Source organism: Hemitrygon akajei, chromosome 3 (assembly GCF_048418815.1).
Source record: "Hemitrygon akajei chromosome 3, sHemAka1.3, whole genome shotgun sequence".
NCBI lineage: Eukaryota > Metazoa > Chordata > Chondrichthyes > Myliobatiformes > Dasyatidae > Hemitrygon > Hemitrygon akajei.
This window is the reverse complement of record NC_133126.1, coordinates 185450643-185473365: the sequence shown is the minus strand read 5'-3', so window position 1 is coordinate 185473365 and position 22723 is coordinate 185450643. Positions and strand designations below refer to the sequence as shown.

General features: G+C 41.5%; 1 protein-coding gene across 4 annotated transcripts in view; it reads left to right on the top strand.

Annotated features, from left to right (window-relative positions):
• LOC140725722 (transmembrane protein 145-like) overlaps positions 1–19014 on the top strand; it is a 54687-nt gene extending 35673 nt beyond the window's left edge. For 3 of the 4 annotated variants that reach the window (XM_073041571.1, XM_073041570.1, XM_073041567.1), the window contains 6 exons: positions 1766–1859; positions 5084–5256; positions 7725–7845; positions 9654–9868; positions 11860–11928; positions 18753–19014. In XM_073041571.1, coding sequence (XP_072897672.1) covers positions 1766–1859; positions 5084–5256; positions 7725–7845; positions 9654–9868; positions 11860–11928; positions 18753–18837 — 757 coding nt within the window. In that variant the 3' untranslated portion in view covers positions 18838–19014. The remainder of the gene's footprint in view (positions 1–1765; positions 1860–5083; positions 5257–7724; positions 7846–9653; positions 9869–11859; positions 11929–18752) is intronic. The other variant, XM_073041569.1, reaches the window with a different exon arrangement.
• The last annotated feature ends 3709 nt before the right edge of the window (positions 19015–22723 follow it).

Sequence of the window (22723 nt, the reverse complement as noted above, 5' to 3'; positions counted from 1 at the left end):
TGACCGGAAGTCAAAGATGATGTCAGATGTTGAATTGATGAAGTCGATGTTGAATTGCTTACACCGAGTTTAGGTCAAGATGCAGGTGCCAAAATATAGAGGTTGTGTGAGATGGCTTTATTGTGAAGGACAACTGGAATCTCAAAAATTCAGATGGATTACAGCATGCAGTCTCCTTACATAAAATAGTAACATACAAAATGCTGGAGAAACTCAGCAGGTCAAGCAGCATCTATGGAAGGGGAAAAACAGTCAAAGTTTTAGGCTGAGACCCTTCAGCAGGGCTGGTGGATGGTCTCAGCCCAAAACGTAGGAAGTTTAATTCCCTCCGTAGCACTTTGTGTTGTTCGAGGTTTACGGCGTCTGCATAATCTCTTGGGTTTCTCCTTTCTTAAATGGATAGTGTTACATTACAGATCTCATGTTTCACTTTGCATTAGAGCAGGTTTAAATGTTCGGATTGTAAGAATTGTAGCAGTGGTAAGAAACAAAATGTTTCTGTATTGGTAGTCTTTTAAAATTAAAACATATTGCTGTAATTATTGACCATTTAGCTGGATGACTGACATGTTAAAAAATTTGAGCTATTGGCTACAGAGGAACTGCGGCAATTTCTATTATCGGATTATTGAGCTACACATTATTATCCAGTGATTGAGCTCACAATTGGTTTTCTGCTTTAGATCACATATCCCAACTATTGCCCAAAAGAACTTTACAAAAATGGTCTGAAAATATCAATCGTATGCCTTGATTGTTCCACAGGTCTTTTTGATTAGTAGTGTGCAAGAGTCATTACCAAGATAGGCTACAGGATTCTGCCTCAAGAGAATGCAATTTCATCCTACGCTGGCACTTGAGTTAGCTTTCCTGAGGAATTTGGAAATTAGGCACTTAGAATGTTATCAGGCAGCAAAGTGCTAGCGTGACGAATTAGATGCTTTCCAAATTACTTCTGGACATGGTGCAAAAGAAAATCTATAGAAGTAATTGAAAACGACTATTATCCTGTATCGAAGTACTTCTCAGTATTTTTATTTGATAGTTTGCAATCTTTCTATAAAGGGGTGTTGTGTGCAGTGATTTCGAGACAATGGCTCCCTGACCTTCCTGTAACTCTAATCATGTAAAATAGGCCATCGTTTGCGCTATTATTTTATTTCACTTTCTTCACTTAACGTGATAAATAAGCCTATATTATGAGAGTGGTGAATTATGGATAATGGGTTTTCCTGGATTGTGAGAAGCTGAGGGGGCAAAGTCTATAAAATCACGTGAGACATGGATAAAGTGAGAGGAGAAAGCTATTGACACAGACTAGTACAAAAAACGCAACGAGCTGCCGGAGGGATTGGTAGAAGCAAGTGCAATTACAACATTTAAAAGACATTTAGACAGGTACGTGGATAGAGGAGTTTTAGTGGTTTATGGGCTACAGTGTCACCTCAGGTAGGCACTTTGGTCAGCATGGGCAAGTTGGGCTGAAGGGCCTCTTTCTGTGCTGTGTTTCTCTATTTCTCTAAATGGATAAAATAAGTGCATTTAGAACAATTGTCGACGTTACTTCATCAATTTGAATTACAATCACACTGTACTAGCTCATTTATACAGCTCATGTGCTACTGGACTCATAAAAGGAGTTGACACTATAAATGAGAGTTCCACAGACAGCAACAAAAATTACTGTGTTACTAAGAGTTTTATTAAAACAAATACTGTGAATTTTATTAAATAGAATGACCACATAATGTTTTTCCTGAACTAGGTGCAAGATTCATCAGTCTAGCGCTGTCACTGTCTGTTTGCTGATGGTCACCTTTGCTGTTATGTACATCTGGTTTTTCCTTGCTGAAAGACATGTAAGTACAGAATGAGATTTATGTAATTTTTCCATGCATCTATAGATTAAGAATGCTTATAATCACTTATATAAGCATAAAAAATTCAGAGTGTGGGTGGACCACCATTAGCCTGCTCCATTTGATAAAGATTATGATTGTAAACTCAACTTTGCATTCCTATTTACCTTTGGTAACCTTTTACTTCTTTGCTTATCAAAAATGTCTCTGCCTGCCGTAAAAAGATCTAAAGCATTTATTCAACTGCCCTTGTAGGAAAAAACATAATTTTTGAGGGAAAATTTTTGCCTCATCTGTGTCATAAACTAGTATCCTGTATTTTCAAACCATGACCCCTTAGTTCAAGATTCTCAAGAAGAACCTTCCTTTTCACATTGACCCAATCCCTCAGAATCTTATATTTCAAACTCCTCAGTTTTCCAGATACACACCGAGCATTACCAACGAGAGAGATTATTCAACTCATAAATACATTGAAATAGAACCAAAGGAAAGATAAAGAATATTATATCACAAGTACAGAGAAAGTTCAGTACAAGGAGACAAATAAAATATGAGGGTCATGACAAAGTTGATTGAGGGATGTCCAGTCCCTATACACTTCCAACCCCCAACAGGAAGGTCTCAAAGCTCTCTGTGTCTTTCTGGACACCAGACCCAACCAGTTCCCCTCCACCACACTCTCTTCCATCTGGCAGAACTTGTTCTCACTCTCAATACTTTCTCCTTCAGCTCCTCCTACTTCTTTCAGTTTATGTTCCACGCCTACACTGGTATCGCTCCCCAACCTTCCTACGCGACATCAACAACTGCATTAGTTCTGCTTCCTGCACCTGTGCTGAACTCGTTGACTTCAACAACTGCCTCCAATTTCCACCCTGCACTCAAATTTATCTGGTCCATTTCCGACACCTCCACCTCACCTTTCTTGATCTCTCTGTCTCTATCTCTGGAGACAGCCTGATGTCTATTATAAACCCACTGACTCGCACAGCTACCTGGACTATACCTCTTCCCACCCTATTACTTGTAAGAATGCCATCCCCTGATCTCAATTCCTCCATCTTCGCCGCATCTGCTCTCAGGATGAGGCTTTTCATTCCAGAACTAAGGAGATGTCCTCCTCCTTCAAAGAAAGTAACTTCCCTTCCTTCACCATAAACACTGCTCTCAACCACATCTCTTCCATTTTGTGCATGTCAGCCCTTACCCCATTCTCCTTCCACCCCATCAGGGATAGGTTTCCTCTTGTCCAAACCTACCATCCCACCAACCAACGCGTCCAGCACAGAATTCTCTGTAACTTCCGCCATCTGCAACGGGATCCCACCACTGAGCACATCTTTCTCTCCCTCCCACTTTCTGCTTTCCGCAGGGATTGCTTCCTAAGCGACTCCCTTGTCCATTTGTCCCTCCCTACTGATCTCCTTCCTGGCACTTATCCTTGCAAGCAGAGCAAGTGCTACACATGCCCCAACACCACCTCTTTGACTACCATTCAGGTCCTTAAACAGTCCTTTCAGGTGAGGCGACACTTCACCTGTGAGTCTGTTGTGGTCATATATTGTGTTCGATGATCCCAGTGTGGCCTCTTATATATTGGTGTGACCCAACATAGATTAGAAGACCACTTCGCTGAGCACCTACGCTCCACCCACCAGAAAAGGCGGGATCTCCCAGTGGCCACCCATTTTAATTCCAACATGTTAGTCCATGGCCTCCTCTACTGTCACAATGAGGCCACGCTCAGGGTGGAGGAGCAACACCTTATATTCCACGTGGGCAGTCTCCAACCTGATGGCGTGGACATCGGTATCTCGATCTTCCGGTAATGCTTCCCCCTCTCCTTCAGTATTCCCCATTCCTATTTCTCTCTGTCATCTTATCTCCTTACCTACCACCTCCCTCTGGTGGCTCGTCCCCCTTTTCTTCCTTCCGTGGCCTTCTGGTCTCTTCTGTCAGACTCCACCTTCTTCAGCCCTGTATCTCTTTCACCAATCAACTTCCCAGCTCTTTAGTTCATCCCTCCCCTCCCGGTTTCACCTATCACCTCATGTTGATCCTTCCCCTCCCCCCACTTTCTTACTCTGACTTCTCATCCCGGCTTCCAGTATTTTGTGTGTGTTGCTTGGATTTCCAGCATCTGCGAATTTTCTTTTGTTTGAGGGATAAAGAGTTCATGTTTATCGTATGAGAGATAAGAGTCTTCTAACATTAGGAAAGTATCTGTGCTTGAGCATGGCGCTATGTGTTCTCAAACTTAACCTTTTGCCTGAAGGGAAGGGGGAGAAGAGAGAATGCCTAGGGTGGGATGCTTTTCCAAAGTAGTGGTAAGTGTAGACAGCAGAGGGCAGGCTGCGTTTCTCGATGGACGAGGTTCATCCAAATGGGTGCTAACTATCTATCCTTGATAAGTTCTTCTTTGTTTATAGCTTCCTGTGGGATGGGCCCTTAGATGACCTCAGCAGTACTGAAAAAGAGACACACATGGAGGAGGCTTTTGCTTTAGCTCAAAAGATGACGTAGAGTGGGCATGGTGATTTGCCTGTATTGGAACATTCCCAAAGTGCAGGCTATATAGGAAAGTGCAAAGGAACATTCTCACACTCCGTTCCAGAGATCTGAGCAGAAATTTCAGTGTGGGGAGGGGGTAGAAGAGAGAGGAGGAGGGGGAAAAGAGACAGAATGAATTTCTCAGCTGAGACATTAAAGCGAGCCTCCTCCTGCCCTCTTGATAGATACAGCACTCTGTTGAAAAAGACTGAGTTCTCCTGCCAATAGTTTTGCCTCCTTTAACACCAGTGACACAGATCATCTAGTCATTATTACACTGCACTCTATGTGAGCTTGCTCTATAGAAATTGGTTGCTCCATTTTCATCACTGACATACTTCAAATGTATGTGGCTGTAAAGCATTTGAGACTTGTTACAAATGTCAGTGTATTTTTCTTTCACCTGTTAGGTAACACCAATCTGCTGGTTTTAGGGAATTATAGAATTGTTTAGAAAAAAACAAATGATAATTGACTGGTAAAATGTTGGTGTTACGAAAGAGAAGAAAGTTAGGCACTTCTTTTGCTGGATGTGCATCAGAAAATAGATCAGAGTGTATATTGCAAATAGATACTTCTTGCTGCAGTTTCACTGCAAAGCTAAATTTAAATGAAATGTGTAATCTCTGCAGTTGTGTGATAACACAAATAACATGTTTCTGTTCAAATAGCTCATAGACGCAGGAAAGATACAGAGTTCATTGGAATCTCCTATTGGCTATGCTATAATTGCCCTACAGTTTCTGACAGCAATTTGGTTTGTAGAGTCAGCATATAAGATCATGCACCAGCATCCTGAGAAACGGCCATTTTATCTTCTTTTCTTTCCAGCTTTCACCTTCTGGTGAGTTACTCCATTAGCTAATTGTGTTTTTTTTTGTAAATGGTTAGAGAGGATGGGATTCAATTTTCTTTACTAAGGCTATCTAGGAAGATCCAGAAAGGTACATCCAATTAGGTACTTTTCTGATACAGATTACATTGTCTTTTTTTATATAATGGAGCACACCATTCTCTATGACTTCAGGACAATGGGGCTGTAGGCTTGCCTTTTCTATGGAGGTATGTAGCTTGTGTGATGACACTCGACTTTACCTGTGGCTTTGCTAAATTATTTAATGAAAACATGAAGGTTATAGATCATTGAATAATCATCCAGATTGGAAAACAAGCCCTCTCACTTTAAACTTATCCCCTCTAGTTTTATATTCCCTTCTCCTGGGGGAAAGCACTGTGTTTACTTACCTTATTTATGCCCCTAATGATTTTATAAACCATTATAACGTTATCCCCCTGTCTCCCATTCGCTAGGGAAAAAAAGTCTTAATCTATCCAGTCTATCTGTATAACTCATCCTCCAGTCCCAAAAACATCCTTGTAAATATCTTTTTCAAACCCTTTTGAGTTTAACAACATCCTTCTTATAGCAGGGCAACAGAACTGTATGCAGTACTCCAAATGTGGCCTTACTTGTGACTTGCAGTACAACTCCCGTGCTCAGCATTCTGACTGATGTACACGTGACACTGACCTTTATAATTAGCTGTAACCCATCCATTGGTTAGACTCCTTGATAACGTCTCCATTTCATTTGATCGTGATTAGAACTTCTAGCTCTATGTATTTTCCATCACACAAACTACACTGTTCCACCTGTATCCTCACCTCTCCTGACACTGTTGAAGCCCTCACACGCACTCTTTACCCGTACTCAGATTCGATTATTCTAGTGCCATTTTCCATGAAATTTGATCATCTATTACTTGCCGTGCATCTTTTCCAGCACAAATCCCATTCTAGCCTTTTATTCTATTCCTAGCAACCCCACATTGATTCCCAATTCCTAAATTTGTTTCGTAGAAATTTGATTCAGCCTTAACTCATCCCCTTGCTATAAATTCCTTGTCGAAATTCTTCTTTCTTGTCCACACTTGCCTGCTGTGATTGTCATGGTCCTTACTGTACAGTGGCAGGCATCCACGTTTCAGCGCTCCAGTTCCCCAGAGTATGGTTAGCTGGTGCTGTCCCTTTAAGACTCAGACTACAATTATTGCCTGCCCCATTCCTTCATGGAAAGTCTTTTCTTAAGGCCTCGTGGTGAGCACTGAGTGCTCAATCATAGGAGTTTAATTTCTAGTACCACTGTTTGTGATTTCGCCCTTGGATTCATTTGTGTTGTCCTGTTTATTTCAAGTCTAAGTCTGAGATAATTCTAGACCTTACTTTGCACTTGGGTTCACTGCCATCTATAACTCTCTTGTTACAGTAATAGTCAATCACCTACATAGAACTATTACAATAATATCTGTGGTATTTTATCCATTCAGTCCAACCAATCCATGTCAACTTTGAGCCACATTCCAACTCTCTGCATTCAGCAATTCCACCCCGCCCCCCCGCTATAGTTATCCAGTCTCTTCTTAAATGCAACCAAACAGATCCCCATGGTGTTTATTTCCATATTCTCAGTGCTCTGGGTAAAGATGTCTCTGCATCAAAATTTAATATGACTGTATGTGTTAAAATTAATTTAGCCATTGTATTCCCAGCTTAAAGCATTTTGTTGCTGTACAGGAGCAGAATTAGGCCATTTGGCCCATCGAATCTGCTGTCATTGTTGATTTATTATCTCTCTCAGACCCATTCTCCTGGCTTCTCCCTGTAACCTTTGATGCCCTGACTAATCAAGAATGTATCGATCTCCGCTTTAAACATACCCAGAAACATGGCCTCCACAGTCATCTGTGGCAATGAATTCCGCAGATTCACTGCCCTCTGGCTAAAGAAATTCCTTCTCAGTTCTGTTCTAAAGGAATGTCCTTATATTCTGAAGCTTGGTGTATTGATATGATCCCAACCTATACCACGCCAAATTTAGTGTTACTCATATGTATAGAAACTGATTTTGAGTCTAAATCCTTAAATAAACTTGCGAAGTGCACTGATCCCACTGTAATGTGCGCCATCGAAGAGTGTACGGGTGTTATTCACTGATAGCGCGTCCCAAACCCCTGAGTCTGCTACCAAGAACAGCAAGTGTAGGGAGCATCACCCACTTCAGGCTGCTTCTGTATTTGCATATCATCTTGACTTCGGCTGCTCACTATTGCTCTCCAACAGTGCAGAGGAAGTAACTTCATCAGAGATACTGAGGTGGTTCAAACAAGCCATGTCTCAGGAACGATTAGGGGTGGACTATAAACTCTGTTCTTGCCTGCTCAATCCCCCAGAAATGCTGGAACTCTACACTGGCGATTACAATTGGATCAACTTTTGTATATACCTTATCTAACTTTGTCCCCTCTTCCAAAGGTTTTTTGCAGTGCCTGTCAGTAGCCTTTTTGGACAATTCATGATTCCAAACTGGAAACGTGAACGTGTTGTGTGTACAATCTCGCTGCTTTTGAAATTCTACGTCTACTTCGTTATGTTGGTAAGTGAAAGATCTTTAGTCACTACGTTGCTGAGTGTAGCTTAATATACTGAACTAACATACCGTGTGTACTACTTTCTTGCAGTTTCACTACTTAAAAATGAACTCTAACATTGACAATATTCTGAAAAGCTCACATCAAGAACATGACCAGCAAACTTCCATGACAAAGTTACATGCTTGTAACTACTCTGGACGCCCCACCATTGCTTTCTCGTAGAGAACTATTAGGAGCTAAAAGCAGTGCCAACCCCCTAATATCACAGCCTAGAGAGGCCACGGTTGCATGGTTCCAGGACAGCTGTGGGCTAAAGAAAAGACTATCAGGACTGTATTTGGAGCAGTGTTGTATTTACTGTATATAATATATGTATGTCTGAATTAAACACTGTCATTTTGTTAAATCTATGACATGCCATCTCCTTGCAAGTACCATTGCCTGCAGCCTAAAGATCCATGCCAGTGGAGCATGTACTTCCCTTCATTCATTTGATTCCTGAACCACCCTGCACAACACTAATCTCTACCTCAGTACAGCAACACCCTCTGATGCTTGCATCTGTGATAATGCTGCATGTAGATTTTTTATCGGATTGTGCATACATTCAGCCATGAATCAGAATCAGGTTTATTATCATTAACTTACATGATAACAACACCTTATATACCGGCTGGGTAGCCTCCAACCTGATGGCATGGACATTGACTTCTCTAACTTCCGTTAATGCCCCTCCTCCCCTTCTTACCCCATCCCTGACATATTTAGTTGTTTGTTTTTCTCTCTCTCTCTCTCTCTGCCCATCACCCTGCCTGTTCTCCATCTCCCTCTGGTGCTCCCCCCTCCCCCTTTCTTTCTCCCGAGGCCTCCCGTCCCATGATCCTTTCCCTTCTCCAGCTCTGTATCACTTTTGCCAATCACCTTTCCAGCTCTTAGCTTCATCCCACCCCCTCCGGTCTTCTCCTATCATTTCGCATTTCCCCCTCCCCCCACTACTTTCAAATCTCTTAGTATCTCTCCTTTCAGTTAGTCCTGACGAAGGGTCTCGGCCCGAAACATCGACAGTGCTTCTCCTTATAGATGCTGCCTGGCCTGCTGTGTTCCACCAGCATTTTGTATATGTTGTTTGAATTTCCAATGTTTGCAGATTCCTTGTGTTTGATGTGAAATTTGTTGTTTTGCGGCAGCAGTACTGTGCAAGTACATAAAATTTACTATAAATTACAAAATAAATACATAGTACAATGGAAAGAACAATGTGGTAGTGTTCATATGTGCATGAACTATTCAGAAATCTGATGGCAGAGGAGAATGAGCTGTTTCTGAATCATTGAGTGACCTCCTTCCCTGGTGGTAGTAATGAGAAGAAAGCATGTCCTAGATGTGAGGGCCTTTAGTGATGGATTCTGCCTGCTGAGGTATTCTCTCTTGAAGATGTCCTCGATGGTGGGGAGGTTGGAACTGCTGAGTCTACAACCCTCTGCAGCCTCTTTCGATCCTGTGCACTGGAGCCTCCATACTAGGCTGTAATGCATCCGGTCAGAATGCTCCCCACTGCCACATAGAACATTGCTAGCGTTTGCATATGACAATAAAGTGAATACAAGTCAAAAATACAATCCCAAAGGAAAGTAGCATTTTACATCTTATAAAATTCATATGACTCGGCAGAACATTGTGGGCCGAAGGGCCTGTAATGTGCTGTGGATTTCCAAGTTCTATGACTCACAATGTTGTCAAATTACATAAGAGTGTTCACTAATACTTGGATGTATTCTGTCATATATTCAATATACATTTTGTTGTTTAGTTTCTAACCAGGCCATTCCGTACAAACACGAGATTTCCCTTTCACATTGACACCTCACGGATTGCACTTATGAGAAATGCATCAGAATCCAAGGAGAGCTTTGTGAAATTTGGACATCGTATACACAGAAATATCAGTGTCATTAACTTCATCAACAATAATTCCAGAGGTGCCACTGCTAATGGGCCAAGAAACTGCACCTTGCAAGAGGTAAGGTAAAACCAATCTTGAGTTTCTTAATAATGTAAAATAAAAATATTCCATATGCAAGAAATGTGAAATAAATCAGAAAATGCTGAAAGTACTCCTCAGGTAATACAGCACATGTGAAGAAAGAAAAGCAAAGTTAAAATTTAGCTGACCTGCAATGTTAAATCCATTCCTTTCTCTGCAAGTACTGACTGTGTTTGTTTTATATGAGTCTCAAAACAGCATGAGGCAGTCCCTGGAGTGGGAATCTTGTGTTTGTAATCTGAAAGTGATACTTAGACATTTAGTTCATAAGATTATGGCCTCATAGCTCTGTGTTTATGCTGACTTCATGTTTCTCAACTCTTGGTCAGAGAAGATAATCGTCTTCAAAGAACAGTTTAAATTCAACGAATGTTATTCCTCTATTTTGGTTTCAGACACCGAGTGCTTTAATTCCACCAATTTGAGGTGAAAGGAAATCTGCTTACGCCTTTACCAATCACTTGGGTAGTAACTTAGGCTTGTTCATGTCTCTTTCAAGGGAACAGGGTTCTTTCTATCTATATATCTATCTAGGACTCTCATAATTTTGTATTCACTTAAATCTCCACTGAGCTGCCTTTGTTCAAAATAAAGTTCACCCATTCTGTCTGGTCTTATTGTAAAATTTACAAAGTCTTGGCAACATTCGCCTTCAAGGAGTGGTGCCTCAGAAAGGTGGCGTCCATTACTAAGCACCCCCATCACCCAGGTCATGCCTTGTTCTCAGAGTTACCATCAGGAAGGAGGTACAGAAGCCTGAAGGCACACACTCCATAATCCAGGACAGCTTCTTCCCCTCTGCCATCCGATTTGTAAATGGACATTGAATCCATGAACACCACCTCACTTTTTCTTATCATTTCTTTTTTTGCATTATTTTTAATTTAACTATTTAATATACATGAATATACTTACTGTAATTGATTTACTTATTATCTTCTCTATTATTATGTATTGAATGGTACTGCTGCCTCTGAGTTAGCAAATTTCACCACATATGCCAGTGATATCAAACCTGATTCTATTTTCAATATCCTTGTTAATCATTCCTTACTCTTTTTTATCATATAAAATTGAATGTAGTACTCTGGATGTGGTGTCAACCTTCTTAATCTCTCCTATATTCTTTCTTATGCTATCAAATCCTTGTAATGTGATAACCAGAAGTGAATGCAGTATTCTAGATGTCTCGATTAGTAATTTAAAATGTTGAGTATAGTCCAACTCCTTATTCCAGTATCCTGTGCTTCAGCCAGTAAAGGATGAATACCAGTTAAGAGATTTCAATACCTTTTTTAAAGTGAACTTTTAATTGAGTAATTTTTAAAAAAGTCCAAACTCTCTATTTCTAGACTTTTTTTGAACCTAATATAAATGTAGCAGACAAATATGATTATTTTTATTTTTAATATTTATTGCTTAAGGTTAGGAGTATTTGTACCTGCATGTATATCTTTCAAATATGATTAAACTAGGGAAAAGTTGGGTTCATTTGAGAGGACAGTTGAAGGAGTAGGAAAAGTCGACAGGATTGTACAAAATATGTTTGCTACAGCTATGGATTTTAAAGGAAAGGAAGTCTAAAGGAGGTAAAGAATTCCATTATTTATAATTTGGAGAAAAATGAAGAAAGAAAGATTTAGTGAAAACTTACATAATCATACAATTGATAAAGAAGAAGATAAGATAACTGTAGTCTTATCCTAGCATATTCTAATCAAATTCAATTTTTATTACTGAAATTGTTTCTTGCTTTAAGAACATAAGAAATAAGGAATAGCAGCAGGAATAAGCCATCTGGCCCATTGAGCCTGCTCCGTTATTCAATAAGATCATGGCTGATCTGGCCATGGTCATCTCCACCTACCTGCCTTTTCCCCATAACCCTTAATTCCCTTTTTTGAATGCACTTTCTTGGGCATTCAATATTGTTTTCAACATGCATTTTAACATTTTTTCTTTTTTTCTGCAGGATGCAGATCTCTTGGAAAGAATTGATACTCAAATTGATTACAGACTTGGTCTTGTTTAAAAGCAAGAGGTATAACACAGTAATTATTTTAATCAAAATATTCCTTAAATTTAAACTGATTATTTAAGCAGTAGAATTTCTCCAGCCAAAGCTGTTCAAATATTTGTGATCACCATCTTTTATCTCCCTTGACTGTGACCTAGAGCCTGATGAGTGGAGTGGTTAATTGCTAAATCTGGGCTATGTGTATTCTTTATTAATTGGAAGTAGCTTGTGTAGTCTTAAATTTTGCCCTTCGAGGGCAATTATTGAGTCAGAAAAAATATGAAAGAACTCAGTTTTTAATGGCTGTTTTAGGCACTGAAGATTTGCAACACTTTTCATGTATAGATAGAGTGAATACAAGCAGGCTTTTCTCACTGAGGCTGGGGGAGAAAAAAACCAGAGGTCATGGGTTAAGGGTGAAGGGGGAAAAGTTTAAAGGGAACATTAGAGGGGGGGGCTTCTTCATACAGAGAGTGGTGGGAGTGTGGAATGAACTGCCAGATGAAGTGGTAAATGCGGGCTCACTTTTAACATTTAAGAAAAACTTGGCCAGGTACATGGATGAGAGGTGTATGGAGGGATATGGTCCAGGTGCAGGTCAGTGGGACTAGGCAGAAAAATGGTTTGGCACAGCCAAGAAGGGCCAAAAGGCCTGTTTCTGTGCTGTAATGTTCTATGGTTCTATGTAGATTCATATTGTGCACCTCTCTTTTGTCCAACTTTTGATCACTATCATCTATTATGTTGTACAATCTGCTCATTGAATCTGCTTATTCAAGCATCCCTCTATTTTAAATAATTATTGTTGTTGAATGAATGAAATCATTGGAGAGAAAGTTACTGGTAGGTACAAAGCAGCTTCTTTATTTGACAAAACAAGGTACAGCATACGTCATACAGAGGTGCTTTCGGTGAAAGGTCTGCTGGCCCAACGTGGGGTTCGGTATTTATTTACTAAACACAAAGGACAATTCCACATTTACAAAGTATAGACAATGCTTTCTTTTGAAGCTACATGCGAACTTCATACCACCTGGTTCATATCCATCCCACAGACACCAGCATCATCTGTAGTCTGGGATTCACAGCTTTTAGGAAATGAATTGTTCCAAATTAAATCCACAATACATTGTCAAGGAACAGAAGACTGGTAGCCAAAGCCATTTGCTAAATGTAAATGACCTGAACCCAAAAATCACTCTAACAGTCCCTCCTCTTGGCCCTCCTGGGCAAAAATAAACTTGTACTATACCAGGAAAGGCCAACCTAAGCGGATCTAGTCAAATAGGGCAGCAAAAATGCCCTGCCTTGAAACCTCCCCCAATTTTGTGTGCCTTGATACCACCCTAGCATTCCCTAATCGCTACCTACCAAATGTTAAGCAGTGAGGTTGTTCTAGAAATGTGAACACATCTTCTTTCCTGTGCCTGTCGGCTCTTTCCCTGCAGGCTGATTGCAACTTAATCGCATTCCTTTGTCTTCAGCCCTTCATTCTTTGTTCGCTGTAACTCTCTTTCCAGGGGCACCCACAGGCTCTCTCATCAATGTATAGGAAGGATTTGGGGTGGCCTTATTGGAGTATAAAAGTTGCATTGTTTGCTGTGTAACCAAAACTATGTAGTCAGCTTTGAACTTGCTATTTGCTATGCATGTATCCAATTTAGTAGGAGAATGAAATCTTAAGAATGTAGAAGACAATGGTGTGTTAATGAGAGGTAGATAAGAGATGTAGATTATGTAGTCAGCTTTGAGTTTGCTATTTGCTATGCATGTATCCAATTTAGTTTGCTGTGTAACCAAAACTACGTAGTCAGCTTTGAACTTGCTATTTGCTATGCATGTATCCAATTTAGTAGGAGAATGAAATCTTAAGAATGTAGAAGACAATGGTGTGTTTATGAGAGGTAGATAAGAGATGTAGATTATGTAGTCAGCTTTGAACTTGCTATTTGCTATGCATGTATCCAATTTAGTAGGAGAATGAAATCTTAAGAATGTAGAAGACAATGGTGTGTTAATGACAGGTAGCTAAGAGATGTAGATTAGAACATGATTAAGTCAATGGGTAGAAACAATAGTGGCGGATGTACTTGTGATACGCAACTGTAGACCAATTGGATATGCTAATACAACTAAACCAGGAGATTGCTATAAAAAATGCTATGTACAAGGATCGGTGGGCAATCAGCGAGTAACTCAATGCCTGTCTCAGCTTTGATTTGCAAATTAAAGTTTAATACTTCTTGAAGAATCTTCTGTGTCTCCTGGTCGTTTGTGGGGCACGAGAAACCACGACAGCCTCTACGTAAATGTCTGCAAGGACCTCTCCCTGGTGGCACCCCCTTCCGAACTGTCCCGTCGATCTGAAGTTGGTGGCCCAACTGCTGAAAGGGCCCAGTTTCTCATTCAGACTGAGGGGGACTGCCTTCAGATGCCATGTGCAGTCTGAAATGCCATCAGAGCTGTGGAACTTGCTGTCTGCTTTAACTTAAAAATCCCTCCCAGTCTTTTTTCCAGTCTTTTCTATTAAACTAATAGAAAATGCTATTAAACTAATCATCTACCTTCAGCAACCAGCTTTCGTTACAGAGTACCACCATCATCACACTCTAGCATGCTATCCATGGTTTTCTGTCACGCTCTTGGGGTTTTCTGCCTTTGCGTTTCCTCCGGGTATGTTTTCATCAGCTGTGGTCAGGTCTGGCATGGCCGGCTGGTGTTCCTCGCTTAGGTTCTCTGTAATTACATGGCTACTGGACAGAATTAGTCCCCCGCTCTGTCTGTGGGAGCAGCAAGAGGGTGAGTCATGTGCTTTAACCTGAGTCCAGTGTTTCCACTGGCTGCCTCACCGAGTCTGCACACAGACACAAGCAGCATTTGTTAACAGTACCATCTGTGGTTCTAAATCCCTGGCCTTTCTGGCAGCACCCTCACCATGATTTGGTCGCTGGGCTGTGGAAGGACTGTCTCCTTCTGGCTCTCTCTGATCAGCAATGTGTTGCAGTTGTTTTGCTCGGCCCTTCAACACTTTATGTTGGTTACAAAGGTCTTTCACATATTGTGTCATTCTGTCCCTGTAAGCCCCAGGCTCCCCGCAATCCATAATTACCCCATGATATAACTTCAGTAATATCTGCCTAATACGTCATGAGGCCACCACGACTCTTTCCTTCCCGCGTACCCAGCTTCCATCTGGTCCCTCCTTTGCTCCCTTTCTCTGCCATCCCTCCTTCTCTTCTGCCTCCACCTCTTCATATAATTTTACTGAACTGGCTTCTGTCATTTCTTCCAGCGCACTTGCAATTTCAATTGCCTCTTGTTCCTCTGCGGCCCTATTCACAGTGATGTCTGCCCTCGGAGGGACTGGAAAAGTCTTATGTTCTGGAGACAGGCCATTCAGGATTGTTGCAGGGCCTGCCACTATGGGATGCAATCTCGGCCTGGTCTTAAGGGCAGTATAGCCTGTTGTTAATGAATATGATCATATAGGCGAGTTAGTAGTGGCCACGTCTCTCTGAGTATCCCCTGGTGTTTTTGTTCCTTCACTATACCCTGGGCAGCTGTCAGTGTGTTTTTATAGGGTACTGTTTATGGGGTTTATACAGCCCCTCCTCTCTTTTAACTGGGCTTATCTTTACTGAACACAATCTTGCTTGTGTGTAGCCCACACTGCTGGGAACCACTGACAAAGTAACCCACAGACACCATCCGGGCTCCAGTCTCTGGTGATCGGGGCAGCTGTGACAAGGCTAGCCAGGCTGTGTATTCTGGTGGTTGTACACATTTGCTGCCCCTGACTTATCCATATTATTTCTCCCTTTCCTGAATCTTTAACAGCTCCTGCTTCCCTTAGGATGTCTATTTCAAGGATAGTGCCCTTGATATTTGGACATACCTAGAAATACACTGGAAGCTGCACTCCCCCGATTTTGAGTATTTGTGACTCGCTTTCTGTTTTCACCATTTCCCCTCCTACACCCCTAATATAAATGGCCTATCGTGTTGTTGGCAAGGGTAGGTTTGTTATCGATACTGAAGCTCCTGTGTGCACTAACATATTGCATTGCTGTCCCCCTAACAATCGATGCTGTTGTGTACATCCGCGGGTCACTAGCGCTGGCAGTGGGGCCTGCCGCCACATCTTTTTCAGACCTAGAAGCCGTCTTTACTAGCTCTTTGATCTGATCAACAGTCAGATTGGTCAGACTGGGCACCGATGGAGTGAGAGAATGTGTGTGTCTGCTGTGACGTTCACCTGTTTTTCTTTCCTCTGTTTTGGACACTGCCTCCAACCATGTCCCAATAGGCCGCACCTGTAGCACATCAACTCTTTTACCCTCCCACGTCTATTCCAGCAATTCCTCGCTTCGTGTCCTGGCTGCTGGCAAGCAAAACAAACTCTCTGGGACATCACAGCAGCTGCATCCACTATGGCCACTTTACGATCTTTCTTGCACTTTCTTCGGTCTATCTCACTGGCCCAGGAAACTATCGCAGAGTAGGTTGACTCCACCATTATGCCTAAATCTAAAACTTCCTGTTGGGCTGAGCTCAGTCCATTCCTTCAGCACTTTCAGGAAGACTTGGTCGTCTTTCCCTGGATTATCCAACCCGGAATACTCATACGCTCGATATTTATGTTCCGCATAATCCATGGCTGCCTCATCAGCTTTTTGAATCACTGCCATTATCGTTCCCCAGTTGCTGCTTCATTTCCCCTTTAAAAGAGTGATACCTTTCTACATTGCTGGTGTTCCCGATAGTTGCCCAGATACCGTCCCGCACCCCTTGGGCCATTCTGTCCCATGTATTCCTTGGGCACTTTTACCAACATGTGTAATCTTTAGGGTGCATCTGGTGAATTTCAACCATTTCCTCAAGCTTACGCCAGAGTTCCGAATTCCCATATGTGACTTTAAGTGAGGACAACTCTGACAAAATGCTCCGTTTCTCCCCGGAAGCGAAGGTCATAATCATTGTCAAGGGCTGGCTTGGATCATCAGGGTTCTCAACCTGACATTGCTTGATCTCAATAGGTGGCATCCTGACAGATATATCTGGGTAAAATCTCTCCCTGAAATACCTCCACACTAATTCCCAGACAACGCAAAATATAAAAGATGGGTACCAGTTAAACAGCACATACTTAAAACCGCAGAGTATGTACTCCGCCCGGACGAGCCCCCAGGAGATGAGAGTAACTGGGAAATGATAATGGCAATGATTCAAAAAGCTGATGAGACGGCCATGGATTATGCAGAACGCAAATATCGAGTGTATGAGGAGTATTCAGAGTTGGGTAATCCAGGTAGTGACGATGAAGTCTTCTTGAAAATGCCAAAGGACCCAAAAATCACTCTAACAATTATTTCTATGTGTTTAAATATTTGTAATTTTATATAAAATTAACTTGTATTTGAAAATGATGTTTATAAGTATATTCAATGCTGCAGAACTGCCCAAGTAATGTTCTGACCCTGATCAGAACAGTACAAGATAATGAGAGGCATTAATCGTGTGGATAGTCAGAGGCTTTTTCCCAGGGCTGAAATGGCTAGCACGAGAGGGCATATTTTTAAGGTGCTTGGAAGTAGGTACAGAGGAGATGTCAGGGGTAAGTTTTTTTACACAGAGAATGGTGAGTGCGGGGAATGGGCTGCCGGCGGCAGTGGTGGAGGTGGAAACGATAGGGTCTTTTAAGAGTCTCCTGGATGGCTACATGGAGAGGGCTATGGGTAAGCCTAGGTAGTTCTAAGGTAGGGACATGTTCGGCACAGCTTTGTAGGCCGAAGGGCCTGTATTATGCTGTAGGTTTTCTGTTTCTAAATGTTCTTGTGTTTGATATTACAGCTTTTCGTGTCAAAACTTGCATGCACATTTGAAAAAGGACTTGAGGTTGTTACAAACCATAGATAATAGAACAGACATTGACTTTTTCTATATTTTCAAATTTGATTCATCATCGTTATGTGCTGTGTCATATGGCATGGGTGATCATGGTCCATGACCAGGATTGTTCTTGGCAAACTTTTCTACAGAAGTGATTTGCCATTGCCTTCATCTGAGCAGTGTCTTTACAAGACAGGTGGTCCCTAGTCATTAACAATACTCTTCAGAGATTGTCTATCTGGTGTCAGTGACTGTATAACCAGGACTTGTGATATGTACTAGTTGCTCATATGACCGTCCACCACCTGCTCCCATGGCTTCACGTGATCCAGGTGCTACACCTTTGCCCAAGGGTGACCTGCAGGCCAGCAGAGGGAAGGAGCACCTTACACCTTCTTTGGTAGAGATGTATCTCCTCCACGTCACCCCAAGCTGGATTGGATGTAGTATAAGCAGCAAATACAATTTGTTTTCATTTAAATAAGACATTTAAACCACAGGAGGTCTTGCAGCACCTGTGGAGAGAGAAATAGAATTAGAGCTTCAGGTTGGGGACCTTTCATCAGAGCTTAGATTTCTCATAAAAGTTCATTGACCTGAAATGTTAACTCTATCTTTCATTCTGCACTTATACTACCAGACCTGTTGACTGTTTCCGGCTTTTCTGTTTTTATCTTGTAGAGCATTATGGAACTATAATTAACTGCATGGAGAATTTTAAAAACTTAGATTTGAAAAGAAAAGGTTAAGGAGAATTTTTTTTAAATGTTCAAAATTATGGAACACTTTGATGAAGCAAATGGGGGAAAATTGTATTGATGTAATGCTTAGCTACAGTTAAGTTAATTACAATTTTGACATGGATTAGATACAAAACCATAACATATTCTAAATGCATGCTGTCATTATCTTCTGTCTGGTAAAATAATTAACTTGTTTCTCTTTTTGTTTAATTGAAGCAAACTTTCAGATTTATTGAAGAATCCTGAAGATCCCCATCTGCAGGAAAGCCACTCCTTTGTATCAACACAACTCCAATACTAAAAGTGAACATGCAATGCCCAGTGTTACAACATTATCAGTAGTATTTTGTCCAAAGGCGAGGCCATAATCTGCAAACTGTCTTTAGAACACTCAAGTACTCTGCAGGTTATCTTTTATGCTTTGTACTTCAAGCATGTTCTTGTACAAGAAATAAATATTAAAGTTATCATGATGAAATGTATGTTTTTATGTTGACATTTGCAACACCTGAGTTCATTTTTCAAGGTAAGTGCATTTGGATTTGGACAACATGAAGCTTTAATTTCCTAAGATTAGAAATTCTATACAGATAAACTATTGGGAACATAAATGAAAACCATCAAGAGTTCTACTTTGATCAATACTAATTGGAAAAAAAAATCAAAACCGTGTATTTATGTTGATGCAACTTTGGCTTTTTCTCCTTACTCTACGTGGAAATGTTGAAAGGGGGAGCAGGAGTAGGCCTCCCAGCCCTTTGAGTACATTCCACCTTTTAATACAATCATGGTTGATCCTCTACCTCAGCACCACAATCTATAGCGTTTGCTACTGCTGTCCAGGAGGCTTTAAACTAATGTGGCAGAGGGATGGGAACAAGTGCAGAGAGACAGAGGGGTGTAAAATGAGGGTAGAAGCAAAAAGTAGTAAGGTGAAAAGTAAAAGTGGCAGGCAGGCAAATCCAGGGCAAAAAGCAAAAAGAGCCACTTTTCAACATAAAAAACACAAAATGCTGGCAGAACTCAGCAGGCCAGACAGCATCTATGGGAGGAGGTAAAAAAAAAGAAATTAAAATCCACAACCAACACTTTTCAACATAATTGTATAAGGGCTAAGCGTGTTGTAGAAACAAGCCTGAAGGCTTTGTGTGCCAATGCGGTGAGCATTTGTAACAAGGTGGATGAATTGAACGTGCAGATAGTTATTAATGAATATGATATAGTTGGGATCACAGAGACATGGCTCCAGGGTGACCAAGGATGGGAGCTCAACATCCAGGGATATTCAATATTCAGGAGGGATAGACAGGAAAGAAAAGGAGGAGGGGTAGCATTGCTGGTTAGAGAGGAGATTAACACAATAGAAAGGAAGGACGTTAGCCTGGAGGATGTGGAATCGATATGGGTAGAGCTGCATAACACTAAGGGGCAGAAAACGCTGGTGGGAGTTGTGTACAGGCCACCTAACAGTAGTAGTGAGGTTGGGGATGGCATTAAACAGGAAATTAGAAATGCGTGCAATAAAGGAACAGTAGTTATAATGGGTGACTTCAATCTACATATAGATTGGGTGAGCCAAATTGGTAAGGGTGCTGAGGAAGAGGATTTCTTGGAAGGTATGCGGGATGGTTTTCTGAACCAACATGTCGAGGAACCAACTAGAGAGCAGACCATTCTAGATTGGGTATTGAGCAATGAGGAAGGGTTAGTTAGCAATCTTGTCGTGCGAGGCCCCTTGGGTAAGAGTGACCATAATATGGTGGAATTCTTCATTAAGATGGAGAGTGACATAGTTAATTCAGAAACAAAGGTTCTGAACTTAAAGAAGGGTAACTTTGAAGGCATGAGACGTGAATTAGCTAAGATAGACTGGCAAATGATACTTAAAGGGTTGACGGTGGATATGCAATGGCAAGCATTTAAAGATCGCATGGATGAACTACAACAATTGTTCATCCCAGTTTGGCAAAAGAATAAACCAGGGAAGGTAGTGCACCCATGGCTGACAAGGGAAATTAGGGATAGTATCAAGTCCAAAGAAGAAACATACAAATTAGCCAGAAAAAGCTGCACACCTGAGGACTGGGAGAAATTCAGAGACCAGCAGAGGAGGACAAAGGGCTTAATTAGGAAAGGGAAAAAAGATTATAGAGAAAGCTGGCAGGGAACATAAAGACTGACTGTAAAAGCTTTTATAGATAAGTGAAAAGAAAAAGATTGGTCAAGACAAATGTAGGTCCTTTACAGTCAGAAACAGGTGAATTGATCATAGGGAACAAAGGCATGGCAGACCAATTGAACAACTACTTTGGTTCTGTCTTCACTAAGGAGGACATAAATGATCTTCAGGAAATAGTAAGGGACCGAGGGTCTAAGGAGATGGAGGAACTGAGGGAAATACATGTTAGTAGGGAAGTGGTGTTAGGTAAATTGAAGGGATTAAAGGCAGATAAATCCCCAGGGCCAGATGGGGATTCATACTGAATGGCGGTGCAGGCTCAAAGGACTGAATGGCCTACTCCTGCACTCTACTTCCCAGAGTGCTTAAGGAAGTAACCCAAGAAATAGTGGATGCATTAGTGATAATTTTTCAAAACTCCTTAGATTCTGCATTAGTTCCTGAGGATTGGAGGGTGGCTAATGTAACCCCACTTTTTAAAAAAGGAGGGAGAGAGAAACCGGGGAATTATAGACCGGTTAGTCTGACATTGGTGGTGGGGAAAATGCTAGAGTCTGTTATCAAAGATGTGATAACAGCACATTTGGAAAGAGGTGAAATCATCAAACAAAGTCAGCATGGATTTGTGAAAGGAAAATCATGTCTGACGAATCTTATAGAATTTTTTGAAGATGTAACTAGTAGAGTGGATAGGGGAGAGCCAGTGGATGTGGCATATTTAGATTTTCAAAAGGCTTTCGACAAGGTCTCACACAGGAGATTAGTGTGCAAACTAAAAGCACACAGTATTGGGGGTATGGTATTGATGTGGATAGAGAATCGGTTGGCAGACAGGAAGCAAAGAGTGGGAGTAAACGGGACCTTTTCAGAATGGCAGGCAGTGACTAGTGGGGTACCGCAAGGTTCAGTGCTGGGACCCCAGTTGTTTACAATATATATTAATGATTTAGATGAGGGAATCAAATGCAGCATCTCCAGGTTTGCGGATGACACGAAGCTGGGCGGTGGTGTTAGCCGTGAGGAGGATGCAGGGTGACTTGGATAGGTTAGGTGAGTGGGCAAATTCATGGCAGATGCAATTTAATGTAGATAAATGTGAGGTTATCCACTTTGGTTGCAAGAACAGGAAAACAGATTATTATCTGAACAGTGGCCGATTAGGAAAAGGGGAGATGCAAGGGTGTCATTGTACACCAGTCATTGAAGGTGGGCATGCAGGTACAGCAGGCGGTGAAAAAGGCAAATGGTATGTTGGCATTCATAGCAAAAGGATTTGAGTTCATGAGCAGGGAGGTTCTACTGCAGTTGTACAAGGTCTTGGTGAGACCACACCTAGAATATTGTGTGCAGTTTTGGTCCCTTAATCTGAGGAAAAACATTCTTGCCGTAGAGGGAGTACAGAGAAGGTTCACCAGATTGATTCCTGGGATGGCAGGACTTTCATATGAAGAAAGACTGGATCGACTAGGCTTATACTCACTGGAATTTAGAAGATTGAGGGGGGATCTTATTGAAACGTATAAAATTCTAAAGGGATTGGACAGGCTAGATGTAGGAAGATTGTTTCTGATGTTGGGGAAGTCCAGAATGAGGGGTCACAGTTTAAGGATAAAGGGGAAGCCTTTTAGGACCGAGATGAGGAAAAACTTCTTCACACAGAGAGTGGTGAATCTGTGGAATTCTCTGCCACAGGAAACAGTTGAGGCCGGTTCATTGGCTATATTTAAGAGGAAGTTAGATATGGCCCTCGTGGCTAAAGGGATCAGGGGGTATGGAGAGAAAGCAGGTACAGGGTTCTGAGTTGGATGATCAGCCATGATCATACTGAATGGTGGTGCAGGCTCGAAGGGCTGAATGGCCTACTCCTGCACCTATTTTCTATGTTTCTATATCTATAGACATCTAGAATTCTATCTATCTCTTTCTTAATATCTTCAGAAATGTGACCTTCACCACTTTCTGTGGCAGAGGGATAGAAACTGCAAAAAAAATGCAGTTTTCTTGGCCC